The 24,252-nt window shown below is 40.1% G+C and overlaps 1 protein-coding gene across 8 annotated transcripts in view; it reads right to left on the bottom strand.

Annotated features, from left to right (window-relative positions):
- Nucleotides 1–24,252, bottom strand: part of CNTN4 (contactin 4) — a 657,694-nt gene that overhangs the window by 172,793 nt on the left and 460,649 nt on the right. For all 8 annotated transcript variants that reach the window (XM_038410564.2, XM_038410563.2, XM_038410561.2 and 5 more), the window contains one exon: nucleotides 3,229–3,324. In XM_038410564.2, the coding sequence (XP_038266492.1) occupies nucleotides 3,229–3,324 (96 nt within the window). The remainder of the gene's footprint in view (nucleotides 1–3,228; nucleotides 3,325–24,252) is intronic.

The raw sequence follows: 24,252 nt of genomic DNA, 5'->3' as shown, positions 1-24,252 counted from the left end.
CATCAAAATAAACAAAACAAAAAACTCCTCCCAAGACTACAGCACCAAAATTGGGATGAAGGGGTTTCTGAGCACCTGGGAGGCTAGGACTAAATAACAGTGACCAAAAGAGGAGCAAAACAATTTATGTCACATTGTCAAGAGCTAAATTCAAAGTAAACATAAGAACAGAAGAACGACTCTACTGGGTCAGACCAAAGGTCCATTTAGCCCAGTATCTTGTCTTTTGACAATGGCCAATGCCAGGTGCCTCATAAGGAATGAACAGAACAGGTAATCATCAAGTGATCCATCCCCTGTTGTCCATTCCCTGCTTCTGGCAAACAGAGGCCAGGGATACCATACCTGTCCATCTTGGATAATAGCCATTGATGAACCTATCCTCCATGAACTTATCTAATTCTTTTTTAACCCTGTTATAGTCTTGGCCTTCACAACATCCTCTGACAAGGAGTTCCACAGGTTGACTGTGTGTTGTGTGAAAAAATAATTCTTTTTGTTTGTTTTAAATTAAAGGGGACTCATCATAGGGGTAGCAGAGGTGTAACCTGCAGTTGGGGAAATCAAGTCAGGAAACTTGTCACAGGGAGGGAGGCAAGGTTTTTGTAGCTGCGGGGAGAGAAAAGTTGAAGCAGTTGGTAGTGGGTGGCAGGTGATGGAGGCTTTGTGCACCTCAGGATATAAGTTGGGTAACAGGCTTGTAATATAGAAGTCAGCTCAGGGTACATTATACTGAAAAGTTCCTACCGGACCTTTCAATCTCTTACACTTAGTTCTGACCTTTCAAATGCCAACCACTACAACCTCAGGGTCTTTTTCCTTGCAGAACCCTCCAGTAACAGCCCCTCTACCTTAAAATTGCAGGTTTCATTGCATCTGTGTTGGACCCCACATCTCTACTGAAAAGTTGGGTAAGCTGATATGCGTTGGGATCTGAGATCGCTATAAAACCTTAGGCACACCAGATTACATGAGCTGATAATAGCCAATCCTTCCATTATATATTTGAGTACTTAGCAGTTAATAAATGCGGATGCCCCAATGGGGCACAGTCCAGGTTCAGGTAGGTCCCAAATTTAACTTTTAAGGTAGGAACAAAGTGCCTTAGATTGCAGATGTAACAACCATGTCCCTGTAATGGGTACTTCCAGGGAGAGTCCAGAAGTTGTAATTCTGATGGTAATATTATACACCGAAGGAAAGGCATAATGCCTAAAAATATGAAGGCCAAAGGTGTCCTAGTTACAGAAACTAGGTAGGTGGTTATCCTTGTCATGGCATTCCCCCTCTCCCATACAGTGACAGCACTGAAGGTACCTTTGGTGAAGAAAATCTTCAGAGTGCCCCACAAGTTAAAATGCAGAACAATGTCATTGGTGCAAAAAATATTTACTCTTCTCAATAGAGGTCAGTGGGATTTCTGCCTGGGGTTTATCCTGATTCAAAAGGTTTGGTCAATGCTTACGGTGATATTCAGAATTAAAATCTCTCTTGATTTGTAAGCAGTAGCAGATCACACAGGTCATTAAAGTATCAGACCCAGGGGCCTTCCAAACCATTTTTTAAAAAATTTTGTTTCTTTCAAGTGTCAGTCTAGGTGGGGATTGTGAAGTCCAGGGGCCAAGAGAGGCTGGCAGACTTGTCAAGCTTCCCTGACAGCTGGGCAAAAGCAAATGGGCTTAGTAAATACTTGCCTCATTGTGTCTGAGCAGTAAAAACACCACAGTTGCAAATGGTTTGCTAGGCAATTGTTAGCTGATGAATGAGGAATCAAATGGCACATAGATTTAAAAACATGATTACAATTAAAAGAAAAAGAGAGAGAGAAATTACCTGAAAATTTATATGTGGATTACTGGAAATATCACTTGGGTGTATACCCAGCCAAAATAGATGGTTGTTGATCATAGTGATTAGTGACAATACACTGAAGTTGTATGACACACTTCATTGACTATTGGGCACACAATGCATTGCCTGCAATCAAGTCCAATATCAATCAATTGATATAATAGACAACTAACTAATTATCTTTCCAATGCTTGATTTGTGAGAATCACAACACAGAAACACACATGTATAAACACCCAGCCAACCAAGATAGTTTTGGCACCACTCGTTACATATCTATTTAGGATATAACAAGAGATCTTTATACAATTTTAGTTGAAAATGATTGCTTTGAATTTTCTAAACTTTTTTTATCATCCCCTTTTAAAGCAACGTTGTAGTAAAGTAATTGCTATAGTCTTCATAGTTTATAAAATCCATTTAGAAACTTGATTTTTTTGGGTCCATCTACCACTTTCTTGGCCACTGAGAAAACACTGAGTTTTTATTGAAACTTCCCTGTTAACTTGTCTGAACAGCAGCATCGATGATGCTGATTCCCATCATGGACAAGGATTTGATAGCTATCACACACTGTCAGAAGAGAACGAATCACTTGTGCTATTGTAGTGTGTTCTTTTTCATTTCCCTGTTAAAGACTGTTGAATATTTCTTTATAAAAGGAATATATTTAGAATATAGGGGATGTTATGTACCACGTTTTAAGGTAATTCATATTTGGAAGCTACATTAACTTGATAAGATCCTTTCATGTCTCCCAACATTATTTAAGGACTTAGAACCACATCATGCAGGGTCAAATTTAGCTTTGGAATAGGTGGGTGCAAATCTCATTGACTTCAATGGGATTTGCACCTCAGGGCTAAACTTGGTGCAAAGGATATACATTCTCTTGCACTGAGGGTGAAATTCATTATTGTGAATGAAATAATAATCAATGGAAAGAGGCTCAACATGTGATCCACCCTCTTTCTACCTGGTTACCCTCTCTGCCTACTGAAAACTTGCAGAAGACCAAACGTACAGAGCATAAACAGATGGGCTTCTATGGGCTCCATGTAATCTAGGTTCATCTGCTCCACTTTGGCACACATTGGCACTTGCATTAGTTTCTTTCCCACCATGCATGCATTTAGATGATAAAACTTTTTCCTTTGTCTGGGTTTATCACACCAAGTTCTTAGCAGATTTACCCAGGTGTCTGTATGCCCAGCAAGAACCATTCAGGATGGATCATTCTCTCAGTCCAACACTATTACCTGCTTCTTCCCTGGATGGAAACTGTAAGAACTCTTGAAACCCTATTCTGGAGCAAGAGACAGAGAAACTTGCAAATTGCCATTGAATATTGAAAATAGTATTATTAATATGATTTACCTCCAGAATGCGGTGGTGGTCCACACAGCAGTACCATTCCCTGACCCTGTCGGACTGACACTGTACTTCTTGTTCTTGTCTTGAAGTTTTCAAGGTCTGTTAGCAAGAAAGAGTGCATGAAATGGCATTAGTATTCTCTCCTGGAAGGACTGCATATGTTAGGGCTGTTTATTTTATTTTCTGAGGGAGATACAAAATGAACATCAGTTTGGAAAAGATATTTGTAGAAGTCTGCTCCTAAGACACAGGCAGAACAGGGCTGTTACCTAGCGTAGCAAAACACTGGAGGAAGCAAAAGGTTCAATAAATATTTGGGTAATTGTGGACTGATACTGGTGGACATTCATCTCGGACAAAGTAAACTCTTAGAGATAACACTGACAATGTATTATGCTTTGCAGTTAATGTTATAACACACAATGAAAGAAATTATTGCCATAAATTGCCATTTATCCTCAGTTATTTTATAACCCATGTCTGTTTCCCCACAGATTATGATTCTTTCCCTTTTGGATGAGTCTTTGTTATCCATGTCCCATGCAACCCACATGTGGATGCAAATCTGCAATTCGGAACATGGAAAGATTCCCCATGGTGAAGCTCCCTGCTAACACTGACATTAATCCACCAACGTATGTTAGCTGCACAGTGCTTTATTGCATTAAATTCCTCACTTCATTTCTCTCCTGTCCTTTCCTGGAGGTATTAGACACTGTGAAAATGTGCCCCCCTCTCTCCCTGTCTTGCACTGTGAGCTTGAGAAAGTTACTATTAATTGTTGAGGTTACAATTTGTGATCGAACTAGCAGCACCAAATATTGATCAGCAGCATCAGCTGCCATGGGAATTCAATGCAAGAGCTCTAGTATATTGGGTCACCCCAGTAGCCTTTTTATCTTATACAGTGGCTTGCTTTTAAATTTCCATTCTGTTTTTCCTTTCAGTGCAGCTGAGCCATTGTTTGCTGATCTCAATATTGCTGTTTGGTGCAGCAGAAAAAGAGAAAATACACCTGAGATAAGTGAACAACAGGAATGTCATTATACTGTTACAAAGTGAAAACAATTATACTTAATTTTTATCCCCTTTAGATCTTTTTGCTACGAAGAGTTAACACAGGTCCATAGGTAGTGCTCTTTGAATTAAGACGACTCCATTTTTCATTTTAGCCACAGTGCCATTCAGGTATTAATCTCACAGTACTGTCATAGATTCTGAACCTGCAAAACAGTTACGGATGCACATACCTTTACCCTCCGGTGTAAAGCTACACAATGTGCAAACTGTTTGCAGGGTTGGGGCCTCATTCTCTCTTACGCCTTGGGATGAGTGCTATGCCCGATCACAAAGAGACTTTTTGGGGACAAGGCAAGGGTTTATTATTATTTGTATTGTGGTAGCACCTAGGAGCCCAGCCATGTTCCTAACTGTCAGGGTGGTTAAGCACTGGAATAAATTGCCTAGGGAGGTTGTGAAATCTCAATCATTGGAGGTTTTTAAGAGCAGGTTAGACAAACACTTGTCAGGAATGGTCTAGATAATACTTAGTCCTGCCACGAGTGCAGGGGACTGGACTAGATGACCTCTCGAGGTCCCTTCCAGTTCTATGATTGTATGGTCCAGGACGCCATTGCGCTAGGTGCTGTACAAATTCAGAACAAAAAGACAGCCCCGACACCAAAGAGTTTACAACCTAAGTAAAAACAGTAAGTAATCAGAAGGCAAATAATGGGCAACAATTAATTATTAGGTTTATACAGATTTTAGCACAGTTCTGCTGTGTCCTTATGCTAAACATTTTACTATTTTTAAATGACTGAATAACATTGCACAATATTCAGAAGGTGTATGGCTTGTGAAGGGAGATAAAGTAAATTTGTGCACTGCTGTGGGTTAGTATATAAACTTGTTTGTTAGCCTGAGAGAGAATTTTGGGTTTGACTTTTAATACTCTTACATCCTTACTAATATATCTGAAGAACAAAGGACAATGATGCTGTGTGTTGCATTTCCCACAACCAGATGGGGCTTTTAATACAATGAGACAGATAAGGGATGGAGCTGAAAGTGTTACAGGGTATGGTGGGAGTGTAGTATATGAGCGCACACTTGACAACTGCCTCAACTATCTCAAAGCAAGGTCAGGCAACCAGTCGGGTGGGGTAAGGGGAGATTGGGGCGGGAGGTAAAACACTGAAAGACCAGAGTAATGCCTGCCCCTAAACGGAGCACAACCTCACTCCTTACCCCTTCCATGGGGTACAAAAGGGATGGGATGAAGACCCCGACTCATGACCCTCCAGAATGGAAAATGACCATAAGTTATAAGAGGTGTGACTAGGGTCGTGTGTTGCAGGTATATTTGGGCCTGCTAAGAAGAAGTAGTGGGAATGGGGAGTGGGAAGGGGAATGAGAATGGTAATGGGAGAATGGGGGACTGGTAATAGGGCAATGAGGAACAGGGACATAGGCAGGGCTCTGCAGCATCAGAGCTGGGAAGGGGGACACGAGGTAAATGCTCTGTGGCATCAGAGCTGGAAACAGAACACTGGGTTGAGGGAGCTCCATCGGTGTGCATAGCTGGGGTTAGAAGAAGGGGTTCTATTGGCATACAGAACTGTAGTTGTGGGAGGGAAGGGAAAACTCTATCGGCGTATAGCGATAAGGCCGACTGGTGTGAAGGGCTTCAAAATATGTTTGCTTGGAACTAAACCCCAATAAACATCACATTGCCTGCATTTTGCACTTCTGGTCTTCTGCTTTCCATCTGCATAACAAGAACCAGTGAAGGGAAAGCCCTCTAACACTGTGAATGAGTTGTGAAAATTATAACAGTCCAAAATATCAACAAAAAGAAAAGGAGGACTTGTGGCACCTTAGAGACTAACAAATTTATTTGAGCATAAGCTTTCGTGAGCTACAGCTCACTTCATCAGATGCATTCGGTGGAAAATACAGTGGGGAGATTTATCCGAATGCATCCGATGAAGTGAGCTGTAGCTCACGAAAACTTATGCTCAAATAAATTTGTTAGTCTCTAAGGTGCCACAAGTAGTCCTTTTCTTTTTGCGAATACAGACTAACACGGCTGCTACTCTGAAACCTGTCAAATATCAACACATCTCAGTTCCTTTTGGAGTCAGTAGACTGAGGCAATGATAATTGAGGCCAGTCAGCAATTGGCTAAGCCCTTTACATGATCAGACCTTTAGGGAAGATCAAAGTAACACATAAATCTCAAAGTTATGATCCAAATTAAATAACGTGTCATCATAATTTGGGCCTCAATTCTGCATTGGATCAACTGCTGTGGGCCATTGCAGTAGAACTTCACAGGGAGAAAGAGGTTCATACTGGCAACCCTGATTAAAGATTGGGAACATATGTAGCAAAAACAATGCAGAATACAAAACTATGCATAAATAAGGAAGAAAAAACAGAGTCATATTCCTTAGCTGGGAAGTTACTGAATGCTGAGAATCAAGCAACAGACAGTTGTGGGTGAAGAGAATTCCCTTGCCTTCACACCCCATTACTTAGGTTGTAGCCTAGAGAAAAAACAATGGTGATGTCTTTTCAAGCAGGCAAAAATATACCTTTAAAATTAATAATACACAAATGGGAAAGTGGTGCTTTTAAAGGCCAAGTCCTGCATTCCTCATCCTCCCAGAAACTTCCTCTGACTAGTTATGACTGTGCAAAGAATGTATGATTGAACTTCATTCTTGCTGAGGATGGTAACATTAGAACTAATGGCCTGAAACCAAAGTAGGGAGAAAATAAATTAAATATTAGGATTTTTTTAAACTGTAGAACCAGTCTGACAATGGAATAATCTGCCAAGGGAGGTTTGCATACATAATAACAAAAGCACTAGTGATTTTCAAACAGACTCAAGAGATTGTTGCAAGGCAATTCTGCCCCAGGGGATTAAACTGCAGGTTTAAACATGTGAGGTAGTCCACTAGGGCTCCTCATGTGGGTATGGGTTGCAGGATCAGTTCCCCAGAGCAGGGGACTAACTAGATCAGTGGTTCTCAATCAGTGGTATGCTTACCCCTTGGGGGTACTCCGAGGTCTTCTGGGGATACAGCTATTTGCCTAGTTTTACAACAGGCTACATGGAAAGCAATAGCGAAGTCAGTACAAGCTAACATTTCATACAGACAATGACTTATTTATACTGCTCTATATACTGAAATGCAAGTACAATATTTATATTCCAATTGATTTATTTTATATTATATAGTAAAAATAAGAAAGGAAGCAATTTTTCAGTAATAGTGTGCTGTGACCCTTTTGTATTTTTATGTCTGATTTTGTAAGCAAGTAGTTTTTAAGTGAGGTGAAACTTGGGGGTACGCGAGACAAATCAGACTCCTGAAAGGGATACAGTAGTCTGGAAAGGTTGAGAGTCATTGGACTAGATGACTGAGGAGATCTTTTTCAGTCAGTTCAGCTGTGATTTAATTCATCCACACAGACATCTTTGCTCAGGTATAAGACTTCACCAACATCACTTCTCTTCAAGTCAACAAGTAAAGTTTTAACATTATCTTATTTTTATTTTATTTTAAAGCAAGTTTCTAGCCATTGTGGTTGTGGAGAAAAGTTTGAAAACATGAAGCAAGGCCACACCAGAGGCTCAGAAACCAGAAGGCAAAAAAAATAACTCCTTTGAAAAAATCTCATGATTTTTAAGCCAATATCAGGTTTGGGTTTTTTTGCCAGGCTTCAACATTTGCGGTTACCAATACTGTACAGCCGGGCTAGCTCTTCAACCTTTACTCATATCGATGAGAACTTAATCATTGATATAGTCCTATTGGCCTCAGTGGGACTATTCGCATGAGTAATGGTCAACAACATGTGTAAGGGTTGTACAACGGGGCATTTAATAAGCAAAAACTGTGTGTGTGCATCTGTATACATACACATGTATTTAACAAATAATAATGACACTACCACAACCACTATTACTACCACGTAATATCATCATCTGGGAAATACAAAGTTAAAACTGCACAAATGAAACCATTTGGAGAAAAATGTAATGATTAGTATTGATGATAAAAAATCCAAGGAAAGGCATCATGGTTCCACTCATCAAGGGAGATGTATGTATTTAAAATGTGTCCATCTATCTGGAAAGAAAATTTTAAAAGTATTATAATGTCAAAGTCCTGCAGACATGTAGTAATAGACTTTTTAAGCTGTGACTCAGCTATTCAATTATTCCTCCACCATAGATTGACTTATTTAATTTTGCATTATATAAAAAGGCACAGTAAAGACTGTACATAATACAGTTTTCAGGTCCCGATCCTGCAAACACTTCTGTGGGTGTTTAATTTTAAAACTGGCTGCAAAGGGAGAATTTTTTTAATATTCTGATTTACTGCTCTTGGGGATTTTGCTGGTAAGGATGGTTTTAAAAATAGTTCTTAGGTCATTTGTCATGACACCAGTAACTCTAGTTCTTTCAGTATGGGGAAAAAGTAAACAACATAATGGTAAGTTTAAACCCAGAGCTGGTCTTGAGCTTCTTTGTGGGTGTGAGAAAATCACTCAGAGGACACCAGTTTGTTGGCAAAACAGCCAGTAATCTATTTATGACAAGAAAATGATTATAACCAGGGGAAAAAAAGTCTCCACTTGAGTGACCTGCGGAGAGATGACAGAATAATGGCCAGAGCTCATTTCCGGGTAAGTTTCAGGTTATGAATATAGACGATCATTAACGGAAGAGGAGAAGGACCTTGGAGTATTGGTTGATCATAGGATGACTATGAGCTGCCAATGTGATATGGCTGTGAAAAAAGCTAATGCGGTTTTGGGATGCATCAGGAGAGGCATTTCCAGTAGGGATAAGGAGGTTTTATTACCATTATACAAGGCACTGGTGAAACCTCACCTAGAATACTGTGTGCAGTTCTGGTCTCCCATGTTTAAAAAGGATGAATTCAAACTGGAGCAGGTACAGAGAAGGGCTACTAGGATGATCCGAGGAATGGAAAACTTGTCTTATGAAAGGAGACTTAAGGAGCTTGGCTTGTTTAGCCTAACTAAAAGAAGGTTGAGGGGAGATATGATTGCTCTCTATAAATATATCAGAGGGATAAATACAGGAGAGGGAGAGGAATTATTTCAGCTCAGCACCAATGTGGACACAAGAACAAATGGGTATAAACTGGCCACCAGGAAGTTTAGACTTGAAATCAGACGAAGGTTTTTAACCATCAGAGGAGTGAAGTTTTGGAATAGCCTTCCAAGGGAAGCAGTGGGGGCAAAAGATCTATCTGGTTTTAAGATTCTACTTGATAAATTTATGGAGGAGATGGTGTGATGGGATAATGGGATTTTGGTAAGTAATTGATCTTTAAATATTCAGGGTAAATAGGCCAAATCCCCTGAGATGGGATATTAGATGGATAGGATCTGAGTTACCCAGGAAAGAATTTTCTGTGGCTGGTCAATCTTGCCCATATGCTCAGGGTTTAGCTGATTGCCATATTTGGGGTCGGGAAGGAATTTTCCTCCAGGGCAGATTGGAGAGGCCCTGGAGGTTTTTCGCCTTCCTCTGTAGCATGGGGCATGGTTGACTTGAGGGAGGCTTCTCTGCTCCTTGAAGTCTTTAAACCATGATTTAAGGACTTCAATAGCTCAGACATGGGTGAGGTTTTTCATAGGAGTGGGTGGGTGAGATTCTGTGGCCTGCGCTGTGCAGGAGGTCCGACTAGATGATCAGAATGGTCCCTTCTGACCTTAGTATCTATGAATCTATGAATTACTGAATTTTGTAAATTAGGCCTGTGTCCTGCAAATGCTCATGCATTACTCAGCCTTACACTGTAAATAAGGGCCCTACTGTGAATCTGTTACTCACATGAGTAGTCCAATTGGCTTCAGTTGTGAGTAACTTTTCACTAATGTGTGTAAGAAGGATTTTCAATCTAGTCCTAAGTGAACAAACATGAATAAAATTTAAAGGCTGATGCATCACAAAACATATTTCATTCCCTTATTTTGAAGTGCATAGTTTTGTTTTATTTATGCATCTCCACAGTGTACAAATGAATTTACTGTGGTACATAGTATCTTGCTATTACATATTTTGTGAGAAGTGAGGATAAATTATGGCTTTTTTTGATTTATTTATACAAATATATGGATTAGTGAAGTGCCAATTAAAGACGTTCTGCTTTACTCTTGGATGCTGTGCAATGTGGAGACATTGCCTAGAAACTTGTATTCAAATAGGTACAAAATGTTCCATTTCAGAATTAAATTCTGCACAATTGAACAATCAATACATGGAAGCAAGACCACTTGCCATACAAAAGTTAAATGAACTTGCTGAAAATTTCCCCAGAAGCAGCTTTATTGCATAAGTGGCACTCATACATTTTATTCCTTTGATTTATGCTATCTTCAATCAGTGGCAACACACCTTTCTAGTGCCTCTCCACCCCTGCATGAAGAGTAGGTGGGAAACTGTTCTCCATACTTTTTACCATAAAGATCAATGGGATAGCATCAGAGAAGAAATGAAAATAAGCCTTTGCAACTTCAGATTACTGTGAATTACAGTGCAAATGGTGCAGCTATGTATATTTCCCTTTGTGACGATCACTCCTAACCTGTCACATATTCGTGACAGTCTGGCTTGCCCACAAATTCTCAGATTCTAGATAACATAAGGAAGATTTTATCTTTCTTTTAGTTAATTAAAAAAATAATTACATAAATCTAAAAGAGCTCTTGCTACAGTATTCTGACTTTCTAGTTTGTGCTTTGTAAGCTAGATGAGCCCTTAAAAGTCATGAGACTCAGAACATGAACTTTTTTAGCCAATTTTTAATTAGTTAAAACTAGGAAAGTAATTAACAGATGTACTTGAAACTCCTTAGAAAATTCAAGCTTCACTCTGAGATTACGTGCTGAAAATTTGAGGTGGTTATGCTGTGGTTTTCAAACAAAAACAGAGGGTGAAGTCCTGCATCAAGTGCAAAACCGAACCGTTGCTTAACTATGGAGTTGCAACGGCTCTGCTACAATGCATAGTAACATAAAAATGGCCATACTGGGTCAGGTCAATGGTCCATCTAGCCCAATATTGTATCTTCCAACTGTAACCAGTGCCAGATACTTCACAGGGAATGAACAGAATACAGCAATTTTCAGGAGATCCATCCCTTATCACTCAGTCCCAGCTTCCAGCAGTCAGAGATTTAGGAATACCCAGAGTAGGGGGTTGTGTCCTTCACTCAATGGATATATCCTCCATGAACTTATCTAGTTCTTTTTTGAACCCAGCTATACTTTCGGCCTTCACAATCCCCTGGCAATGAGCTCCACAGATTAACAGTGCATTCTCTGAAGAAGTACTTCCAGATGTTTGTTTTAAACTTGATGTCTATTAATTTCATTGGCTGACCCAATTCTAATCTTATGTAAAGAGGGTAAATAACACTTCCCTATTCACTTTCTTTACATTATTCATGGTTTTATAGACCTCAATCAGATCTGCCGTTTGTCGTCTCTTTTCAGAGCTGAATATTCCCAGTCTTTTTAATCTCTTTTTCATATGGCAGCTGTTCCATACCCCGAATCATTTTTTGTTGCCCTTCTCTGTACCAATTTCTAATATGTCTTTTTTGAGATAGGGCAACCAGAACTGCATGATTCATGAGAGCTTGTTCTTAGCTCTACACTGAGGTGATAGTATATATATTGCATAGTGGGGCATTTTCTGAATTAGGAGCAAGTGGGGTGTACATGATCCACAGCAGTTTGCCATGCCAAATATAATTCACTTTCTTCTCCTGTCTCGCTCCTTATGTTGCTCGTTCAGCCCCTGTTGCTCCACTCTTTCTCAATCTATTTCTCTCTCTCTCTTACATCTCTTCACTCTTGCGGCCCATTCTGTTGTCCGGTTCCTGTCCACACCTTTCTGTTGCTGACGCTCTCCATATGCTTCACTCTCCTATTGCCAAGATCTGCCTGTGCTCTGCCTTTCTGTCTGCCATTGACCCAAGTTTCCCATCTCTCATCTCTTCAACTTTTTCTTTTCCACCATCTTCTTTCTTTCCTATTGCTCCTAAAATTTAAATTAATTTCAAAAATCTCATTTCTTTTCCTTCCCCGTCACAGATCCTAGCAAGTGCCTCCTGCCAGCCACACACTAGACAGCTGTGAGGGGAAGCCAGGCCTCTGTGCTCTGGATCCCCTGAGGTGTGTTTGTGAAGGCCTTGGCTGGCCTCTCTGGCACATTTTCTGGGCATTGACTCCCAGTCTGCTACTCCTTCTTGGAAATGAGGATCCTCAGTCCACCTGCTTCGGGCCTCCAGGACTAGCACCGACACCCAAGATCCCCAGCTACATAAGCACACCCCTTTCCCAGAACTCCACCCCAAAGGTGTGAAGATTTTGTTTACAGTTTAATTCTCTCAGGGGCATGCAGAAGCAGTCCACACACAGAGAGAGTACAGTCTAATACTACTATCCTCTTTTATACTTAATGATGCAAAGCACAGGAGACTACAGATCATACAAAACAATAAAGATCTAAAACCACAAATATTCTTCATTTTCTACATGCTACAGGCGCTGTCAGCAATGGTGGACCCACATACATATAGGCACTCATAATAAAGCACTTTTTCATAGTACAACTCCACAATATTAATTAGTGTTCATAAGTTGTACAGACTTCACCAATTCATAGCACCCCCTTCCCATGATGACATCATCTCCCTTTCTTTGAAACCCACACTGAAGGAAGGGGACATCAGTTGACTCATTTTTGGACCGTGCATCATAGGTTCTTCGACTTTGCACAGCAAGACGTACACTCAGAGTACAGGGGCCAGAAGGTGGCAAGCAAAGAAAAGGATTCAGCCAGCAGCCCCACAGCAACACAAGATAACTCCTTCCCCTTTTAAGTAAGCAGGCTACCAAACCGAATATAATGCCCAGGTTCCTACAGCACTTAGATAGCAGGTAACAGTAGAGGTTGGTAATAGGGGCATGAAGACGTACACAAGTTGGATGGGCTTAGATCAACTGTGTTGATAGAGAAAAGGCATGGTCCTAACTTATTGTAAATATTCTTTATAAAAAGACTTTGGATAATTAACTCTGCTTAAAATGAAAATTTTGAGATACAAGAAATGTTAATGCTCCCAATGTCTTAAACAAATGAACTTCCCAGTGAGAAGAACTCAAATTATGTGAAGTGACTGAGATGAATAAAACATTAAGCATCATGAAAATATACAGATATGGTTACCAGTGGTGTAGTACTTTCACCACGCTGTCAGTGATGTATCATACAATTATTTGGTCTTCATTTACCATGGGAGTGTTATAACTTAATAGGCTACCAAGCATGACATTGAGAATTAAACTCTATATCACAACCGCAAAGGGTTATGTGAGCTTTATATAAGAAACAGGCTTCAATCATTATACGGTATAAATCTCCAATGAATTCTTGATTATATTGGTTTCTAAACAATTTTCTTTGTTTAAACAAATAAAAGATGTCTTCCCATAACAGAAATCAACAATAGTGTAGGTGAAATTAAATAAATTTAAATGAGGCTTTGCAAACAACTGAACAGAAAAAAATGCTTTATTTGAAGACTGGGGGAAAAACATTCAGGCTATAAGAAAAGGTTTACGGATTGATTCTGACCTCAATGACATTGATCACACAGATTTAAATCCACAGACTTCATAGTGTGATTACCCTTGATTTACATTGGTTTGCGATCAGAATCAGGACCACAATCTAATTCAAATTTGTAAGTTATAGTATCAAAAGGAGACATATATATTAGTGACTCATATTGTTCTGTGATGCCCTTGTCTGCCCATGGATAGGCACCCTCTTTAGCTCATCTGCTTACAAACCCACCTAGGTACTATTGTACTATATGAAAGTAATATCTCTACAAGACTGCACCTTCTCCATGTAATGTATTGGTAGTACTGGATATTGAGATTCACAGATAATAAAAAGCCACTTCCTATACAGTACAATCCTTCCACACCCAATAAGATATTGGTAACATAATAAGAGATCAGCTCAGTGCAAGGTATGCTATGTCATCCTTCATTACACGCAAGTACATGTGGTTCCCCCAATCCACTAATCAGAAGTCAGTAGACACACATATTTTTGGGAATACAACCAGCCCCTACGATTTGCCGAAACATCTTCAACAATAAGACTATGATGCCACCGAGGTACTTGCCACTTCATCACAAAAGTGCATTTTAATAAAGCCAAATGCAAAGTTACATATCTAGAAACAAAGAATGCAAGCCATAATGACAGAATAGGAGATGGTATCCTGGAAAGCAGTGAATCTGAAAAGGATTTAGGGGTCATAGTGGTGAAACAACTGACCCAGAGCTCCAAGTGCAATACTGTGGCAAAAAAAGGCTAATGTGATCCTTGGATGTAAACCCAGGGCAGAAGTGACCAGGAAAGTGATATTAAGTTTGTGAGACCAATACTGGAATGCTGCAGCTTGGGGATTTAACTAAAAGGGTTGAGTATATTTTTGTTTCATTTATTTATTTACAATTATTGTGGAAGAAGGGAGTCAACTTTATATTTGTACGTCAAGTCAATAAGAGTATTTATATGTAAGACAAATACGATGTGACTAAAATTGGGGACCCCTGAGATGATTAAAAAAATCATACCATATTAGACTGTGTGTGTGTTCAAGCACTTCATTAGATCAGGCCCTCAATCAAGGTATCCCAGGATAATCCAGATTTTTTTGTGGCAGCAAGGTCATGTGTGAGGAGTAGGAAATACCCTTTCTAGTCACATGATCAAGAGAGAAGCTTTATACCCTGACACTGCATTTCATGGTTGGTTTAGCAGATGATAAAAAATAAGTGGGAATTCATTCTGAATATAATACTTATTCTCAGATACCGACCACTGTCAAAAGCAGGATATTTAACTTGATGGACTGATGGTCTGAATGTGTATACAAAATCCCATGGCCCACTCATCACAGATTGCTTGCATGATCAGTAACTACAATTTATGCTATATTTTGTTCAAATGAGTATTAATTATCATATATTTTTGTTTTCATCAAATCAAATATCAGCAAAAAAATCAACTACTGTATTGGGTTAAAAAACAATCCAAAAACGAGCCCTCACATATACAACAACTGTTGTGTGTCTGCACAATTCCACTAAGAGGACATTTTAATGAAATAAAAAGAACTGGTAATTAAAAATTACTCCTGAGAATAAAATTTTTATGTTAGCATTAAAATGTAGGGAATAAAGAAATACAAATCAAGTAGGTACATAAAATCTGCATAAATTACACTGTATGTAAATTTCTATGGCCCTTGAGCATCAGTAACTTATGCACTGTCTTGTTCCATAATTTGTGATTATTTAATGATTTAAAAAAATGAAGAAGATGAAGAAGAAAGGGTTGAATCAGGGACCTACTTTCAAATCAGGTTTTTATTTTAGAGCCTTGATAACAAACTAAATAAGACAGAGTTTCTTTTTTATAATTTGCTTAAAAAAACAAATTAACATCAATATACATATATGAGTTTTGGTTCTATTCTATCTGAGCATTCCAAAATAGGACAAATTTGTTGTTAAGAAATGATAATATTGGTGAGTGAAAGTTATACTACAGGGAAATTATTATGAGTTTACATTAATTTCATAACAACCAAAAGGGCTATACAAACCAGACAGAGGATCCCTTCATCAGCTATTGGAAGGTACCAAATATTTAACAGGGCACAGAGATATCGCATTCCTATTAAGAAGCAAACAGTAAATTCCAACTGACACTGCAGAGGGGAGATTATTAGGCAGTAAATAACCAGAATATTGGTATGCCACCAGGATTAACATAGTCAATCTTAGCAAAAGTGCCACAGGATCTGCAATGACCATGATTGTCCAAGACCTGTTTTTGTCTCTCTCCAGAACATATGTCCAGAAGCACAGCAGCTTTGACCCAGTGCTGATTCAAAATATTGTACCACGTGCTGAAAGCACCACTTTCTGCTTTTCCATAAAGGTTTCCCCTTTCATGTATTGTTTCAGCCTGTTCTTGCTTAGGATGGGAGTATGCTGACAGGGCCATATCTAGTGGTATAGCTGGTTGAAAGAATAATGGTAAAGTAGAATGGTTGAAAGAAAGATGACTTGATCATTAGAAAATTATTGTGTTATGAATCTTGATTCTGTCTACAAATTGCATCTTTTGGCATTCTTTGGCTTTGCTGTTCATTTGGAGATATATATTTGCTGATTATGTTGCATTTTTGTGTTACATAGTAGAGATCAAAACTTATCTGTAATTATACCTATAAATAAGGCATGCCCTGACTTTGCATCTCAAATTCCTAAGGAAATAGTGGAGGAAAAGATGAACCATGTATTTTAAGAGTGGTAGCCAGGCTAGTCTGTATCAGCAAAAAGAAAGAGGAGTACTTGTGGCACCTTAGAGAGGAACAAATTTATTTGAGCATAAGCTTTCGTGGGCTAAAACCCACTTCATCGGATGCATGCAGTGGAAAATATAGTTTATTTTTTAAAAATAAACTTATTTGCCTTTAGTGAGGAGCTTTCATTCATTATGTGATGTAAATTACAAAAATGAGGAACACAGATTAAAATAAAATCAAGCAACACCGATTAAAATAGCATTTCTTGATTGTGCCAAATTGCGTTTCAAGTTAAATGGGTGCATACCAAGAGTAACCAAGAGCAGAATTTGATCTAACAATTCAAAAACTTTGATGTTATTAAATATCAGCAAGAGGAAAGCTGGAGAATACTGTAGGTCTTCCATGATGTAGACATTGAACTCACAAAAGTTACAAATTCAGATTTGAATCATAACCCTAAGAAACCCTAAAGGGAGTCTAATTAAGTTCCCCTCAATGTGTATGTTATGCCAATGTAGATTCCATCAAGAATTAACTATTCAGGCCTTGGTTATTCGTTCATAGGGCCAGATTCAGGGGTGAAGTGTAATTTAAATTCCCTAACAATAACTATGATCCCATTAGACTGACTTCAACTCCTTTAGAACTACTTTCTCTCACTCCACTGATGTCTAAGGGAGGGTCACTGATTGTTGCACATACATCTACGGCCCAATTGAGGGGGTAAAGAGGTATAAGTTAAAGTAGCCACCATACTACTTTAATTATACCTTCTTGCAGTTCTTTGGTGTGTAATTTACACTGACTTAGACTCCCTTAGATATCAGTAAAATGGATTTAATCAGTTCTAACGCTAACTAAGTGAGCATAAGGGAATCTAAGTTAGTGTAAGGTGGTCTGATACATCTCCTTCAAATTTGGTCCATTGCCTTACATAATATATATTAAGAAGAATTACATTATGCAGACCTAAGACTACAACTAAGACAGCAAGAGGTGCTGTTCAAAATGTATTGGATGCCACAGAGGCTGTGCATGATGGGGGCCTTCTCCTCCGACATCTGCGGGCACCGTAAGAGAGAAAAAGGAACCGTGAGGCATATACTGTGGGACTGTTCAATGGTCAGGCAGCTATGGAAAGAGGTGAACACAAGGGTGAAAATAGAGCATGGCTTTCAGCAACCAAATCTCATCTGAAAATTATATCCTAGATTATGTACCGATCTACTAAACTGGGTTTAATTCCACCACAAAGATTCTTGGAGGGCATAATGATTACAAAAGGCATGATTTTACAAAAATGGACTAGACATATGCCCAGACGAGAGCAGTTGTATTCAGTCCTGTCTGAGTTAGCAGCAATATAATAACTTATTGACGTAAAGAGCAATGATATAAATCTGAAAAGAAATTGGATCCTGTTTCTTTATATATTTTGATAAAGAATCCTGAGATAGCTCAAACAAAACCGACGTCCATTCCACCTGACCTCAGCCTTTTTCCTTCCTCTTCCTGCCCCTTCAGTCTCCCTGGTCCCCTCCTTCTCTTTTTTGCCTGTTTGTGTATGTCGTGTGTGTGTACATATATACAGTGGTGAGCTGGAGCCGGTTCGCACCGGTTCGCTAGAACCGGTTGTTAAATTTAGAAGCCCTTTTAGAACTGGATGTTCCGCGAGGGAGAACCAGTTCTAAAAGGGCTTCTAAATTTAACCGGCCAAAAGTGGCACCTTAGGCGCCGACTCCATGGGTGCTCTGGGGCTGGAGCACCCAAGGGGAAAATTTGGTGGGTGCAGCTCTCTGCCTCACCCCACCCCCAGCCCACCTCCGCTCCTCCTCTGCTTCCTCCCCTGAACGCGCCGCCCCGCCCTGCTTCTCCGCCCCCCCCAGGCTTCCCGCGAATCAGCTATTTGCGCAGGAAGCCGGGGCAGGCTGAGAAGCAGGCAGCAGCTTCCCGCTCAGACCCAGGGAGGTGGAGCTGAGCTGGGGCGGGGGCGGGCGCGAGGAGGGCCGCCCATGCTGCAGCAGTTAACCCGGGGAGGGGGCGTGCAGGGGAACTGCTCCCTGCCCCAGCTCACCTCTGCCACTCTTGGCCTGAGCGGGAAGCCACCACTGGCTTCTCAGCCCTCCCCGGCTTTCCGCCGAACAGCTGATTTGCGCGAAGCCAGGGCGGGGGTGGCGGAGAAGCAGAGGGGGGCAGCGTGTTCAGTGGAGGAGGCAGAGTGGAGGTGAGGTGATATGGGATGGGACAGGGAGCTGCCAGTGGGTGCTTTGTACCCACCAAATTTTCCCTGTGGGTGCTCCAGCCCCGGAGCATCCAGGGAGTCGGCGCCTAAGGCACCACTTTTGATCTGATCAGTGCAGGAGCGACTGCTCCCCCCCAGCTATGCTCCTCCACCCCTAGGAGCCAGAGGGACCTGCCGGATGCTTCCTGGGAGCTGCTCCAAGTAAGCACCTCTGGGACTCCCCAGCTCTCCCCCCGGCAGGTGCCTCTGGCTCTTAGGGGTGGGCACCCAATATGGTGGCCCATGAGACCCTCCTGTCCAGTTCTGGGGGCAGTCAGGGGACAAGGGGGGGGGTGGATGGGGCTGCGGTCCTGGGTAGGCGTCAAGGAATGCGGGGGGTTGGATGGGGCAGGAGTCCCGGGGCGCAGGGGTGGGCAACAACCCCCTTGTGGGGTGAGAAAGGAACCCGTTGTTAACCTCTGACCCATAACCTCTGGCTGAGTTACTGAAGTCCTCAAATCATGCTTTAAAGACTTCAAGTTACAGAGAATTCACCATTTACACTAGTTTAAACCTGCAAGTGACCTGTGCCCCATATACTGCAGATGGTGAAAAATACCCAGGGTCTCTGCCAATCTCCTAAGGGAAAATTCCTTCTGAATCCCTAATGTGGCAATCAGTTAGACCCTGAACATGTGATCAAGATAAATCAGGTGGATACCTGGGAAAGAATTCTCTGTAATAACTCAGAGTCCTCCCCCATCTAGTGTCCCATCTCTGGTCATTGGGAATTTTTGCTATTGGCAGTCAAGGATGGGCCACATGCCATTTTAGGTAGTCTCATCAGACCATTCTCTCCATAAATTTATCAAGCTGAGCCTTGAAGTCAGTTAGGTTTTCCCCCCCCCCCTCAGTGCTCCCCTTGGAAGGCTATTCCAAAACTTCACTACTCTGATGGTTACAAACCTTCACCTAAATTCGAGCCTAAACTTGTTGATGGCCAATTTATAGCCATTTGTTCTTCTGTCCACATTGGAACTTAAATAACTCTTCTCCTTTCCTGGTATTTATCCTTCTGATGTATTTATAGAGAGCAATCATATCTTCCCTCAGCCTTCTTTTGGTTAGGCTCAACGAGCCAAGTTCTTTGAGTTTCCTCTTATAAGGATTCCTTGGATCATCCTAGTAGCCCTTCTCTGCATCTGTTCCAGTTAGACTCTTAACCTGTTATGTCTGTGTCATACTGTTTGATTTTGTGTGGTCTGGTCTTGTGGTTTTGACAAGTTGTAAAATTGCATAATTGCATAATTTTATTGGCTATCCTGTGAAAATGCGGTATTTGATAACATACATGCTGTAGGTCATTTACCTCTTGTACTTTTTACTGTTGGTTTCTTTACAAAAATTAATAAAAATTAGTCACAGGCACACCACAATTACTTTGGATAAGTCTCAAAAAGTGAAGAAACAACCAATAAAAACTGAGGAACACTGCTTAGACTACATCATCTCTATAGTACTGTCACCCTTAATCAACCATCATTGAACCCATGTGACTGTAAGAAAATTTGTGATATATTTAGTCTGTGAAGAAAATGTTGATTTGTGTCGCTGGCTCACTGTGAGACCTTCGGTAAGTCACTTAACTTCTCAGTGTCAAAGTTTATTCATCTGTAAAGATGGTTATAATAAAACTTGAACTATATACCTCAAAAGAGGCTTAATTAATTAATATATGCAAAGAGATTTGACATCCTAGGATGAAACATACCAGATATGTGCAAGATATTATTAGCATGCATGCATTAACAACCTTCCTTTAGTACAAACGTGAATTTCTTTTTAGTGCAATACTAGCTTTTTCTGTGACCTTTATTAACATGCCATATTGAAACTCCTTACTTTTATGAATGCACCTTATTTTGGTAGAATGAAGTGATGACAGTCTGGAGTAGATTATTAGACCATACTAACTCTCTGAAAAATGTCCAAGGTCAGTCAAACTTGCCAGCTGCAGCTAGTATGATATCGCAACACATTTAACTTTTCCTTCTAGTTTATCATTTAATATAGGGTACTGCATGACTCACTTCTGAAACATCATATGTGATGGAATAAAAGTCCCCTCGCTCCAAACAAAATACCCCTAAAAAACCTCACAAGCCTCTGTAGTTTATCTCAGTAAACTTCATAAAGAAATTTTAACTTGGAACATATGGCATTTGATGGTTATAATTATCCAACTTTGGCCAGGGCAGATAATATTTTCTCCATATTTTAACATTCACAGAAAGCACAATCATCAATATTTATAGGCTAAGAAGATTAAATGATAAGCAAACCAGGGCTGCTGTATTTGTCCTTAGGGTTCACATGGCCAGGGATTAAAGCAATATAAAATCTGGAAACTCTAGCTATAACTTTTACCTCGAGAGAGGTCTTGAAAATCACAATTTGATCTTTTATGCCAAGGTCACATCAGTTAATAGCAGAGATCAGAAATGCACCAAATAGCAAGAAAAAGGCAAGATGATCTCTCTTTACTAAGAATTCATGGGTAGAATGAGACACAGATAATGTAATGTTTGATCTCTATTGTTAGTATTTAAACGCATTTTCATCTACTGCTCACCTAATTGCTTAATTTTGAAAATCTGAAGTCAGGTATGTTAACAGCATTTGTATACTAGGTCCACTTGCTTCCTGTTGTTGGCTACAATGTAGAAATAATTCAGCTACTGAACTCCGGACACCCTGGAAACAAGAATGAAAACAGTAAGACTTCCCTAAGGAGGCTGCATGTCTCAGGTCATTGGTGATATGACAAAGAGCTTCCTATCTTTTATGAAAGCTAAGCTCTGTTTTGCATTTCTTTGTTTGCCAGAGGAGTGTTTCCATGGTTGTTTCTCTTTAAGCTTGTATAAAAAAATGCTTAGCATATCTTTAGAATCCAGAATGCTTTTTGTAATTATTCCACTTCTGAAACTAAAAGAGTGTTACACACATATGAGGAATATTTCATAACTACTAAACAAAATCAAAAATATAGTAGAAAAATGATTCAAATTGGTTGTGACAGGTGTCTACATGTCTTTTAGAAAGCCAATTTATGTGACTGTATCTTGCAGAAATAAGCACAGTTGTGCATTTGGTTGAATAATGCACTGTCAAAACATCATACTCCATTGGTTAATCCTTTTTTATTAAGTTTAAAGCATTTTATAATGATTGGGACATGAAGTATCAATGTTATTTCTTATCTACTTTTACTTCTACTTATCTTCTTTTTTTAAATTTACAGCTTATATGAAAAATAATTATTCATTTTGATATATCGTAACAGCAGCAGATGCTTAAATCAATCATAGAACTGGAAGGGACCCCGAGAGGTCATCTAGCCCAGTCCCTGCACTCATGACAGGACTAATTATCTAGACCAGTTGTGGGCAACCTACAGCCCATTAGGGTAATCTGATTGCGGGCCACAAGATATTTTGCTGACGTTGACCATCCACAGGCACGGCCCCCTGCAGCTCCCAGTGGCCGCAGTGGGAAGCGGTGGCCAGTACATCCCTGCAGCCTGCCACTTCCTGCAGCTCCCATTGGCCAGGAATGGCGAACTGCGGCCACTGGGAGCTGTGGAGGGCTGTTCCTGCGGATGGTCGACACCAGCAAAATGTCTCATGACCCGCAATCAGATTACCTTGATGGGCTGCATGTGGCCCGTGGGCCGCAGGTTGCCCACCACTGATCTAGACCATTCCTGACAGGTGTTTGTCTAATCTGCTCTTAAAAATCTCCAATGATGGAAATTCCACAACCTCCCTAGGTAATTTGTTCCAGTGCTTAACTACCATGACAGGAAATTTTTCCTAATGTCCAACCTAAACCTTCCTTGCAGCAATTTAAGCCCATTACTTCTTGTCCTATCCTCAGAGGTTAAGAAAAGCAATTTTTCTTCCTCCTCCTTGTAAAACCTTTTACATACTTGAAAACTATTATTATGGCCCCTCTCATTCTTTCTTCCAAACTAAGCAAACACAATTTTTTCAATCTTCTCTCATAGGTGATATGTTTTCTAGACCTTTAATAATTTTTGTTGCTCTTCCGTGGACTCTCCAATTTGTCCACATGCTTCCTGAAATGTGGTGTCCAGAACTGGATAAAGTTCTCCAGTTGAGGCCTAATCAGAGCAGAGTAGAGCAGAAGAATTACTTCTTGTTTACAACACTCCTGCTAATACATCCCAGAATGATGTTAGCTTTTTTTGCAACAGCGTTACACCTTTGACTCATATTTAGCTTGTGGCCCACTATGACTCCCAGGTCCCTTTCTGCAGTACTCCTTCCTAGGCAGTCATTTCCCATTTTGTATGTGTGCAATTGATTGTTTCTTTCTAAATGGAGTACTTTGAATTTGTCCTTATTGAATTTCATCCTATTTACTTCAGACCATTTCTCCAGTTTGTCCAGATCCTTTTGAATTTTAATCCTATCCTCCAAAGCACTTGCAACCCATCAAACTTTATAAGTATACTCTGTATGCCATTATCTAAATAATTGATGAAGATATTGAACAGAATCGGACATAGATTTGATCCCTGCAGGATCCCACTCATTATGCCCTTCCAGCATGACTGTGAACCTGATAACTACTCTTTGGGAATGGTTTTCTAACCAGTTTTGCACCCACCTTATCGTAGCTCCATCTAGGTTGCATTTCCCTAGTTTGTTTATGAGAAGGTCATGCGAGACAGTATCAAAAGCTTTACTAAAGTCAAGATATACCATGTCTACCGCTTCCCCACTATCTACAAAGCTTGTTACCCTATTAAAGGTTTCAGAGTAGCAGCCGTGTTAGTCTGTATTCGCAAAAAGAAAAGGAGTACCGGTGGCACCTTAGAGACTAACAAATTTATTAGAGCATAAGCTTTCGTGAGCTACAGCTCACTTCATCGGATGCATGCATCCGATGAAGTGAGCTGTAGCTCACGAAAGCTTATGCTCTAATAAATTTGTTAGTCTCTAAGGTGCCACCGGTACTCCTTTTCTTTTTACCCTATCAAAGAAAGCTATCAGGTTGATTTGACATGATTTGTTTTTGACAAGTCCATGCTGACTGTTACTTATCACCTTATTATCTTCTAGATGTTTGCAAATTGATTGCTTAATTATTTGCTTCATTATCTTTCCAGGTACAGAAGTTAAGCTGACTGGTCTGTAATTCCCTGGGTTGTACTTATTTCCCTTTTTATAGATGGGCACTATATTTGCTGTTTTCCAGGCTTCTGGAATCTCTCCCATCTTTCATGACTTCTCAAAGATAATCACTAATGGCTCA

Source organism: Dermochelys coriacea, chromosome 7, assembly GCF_009764565.3.
Source record: "Dermochelys coriacea isolate rDerCor1 chromosome 7, rDerCor1.pri.v4, whole genome shotgun sequence".
Classification (NCBI taxonomy): Eukaryota; Metazoa; Chordata; order Testudines; family Dermochelyidae; genus Dermochelys; species Dermochelys coriacea.
This window is presented reverse-complemented; position numbering and strand designations above follow the sequence as displayed.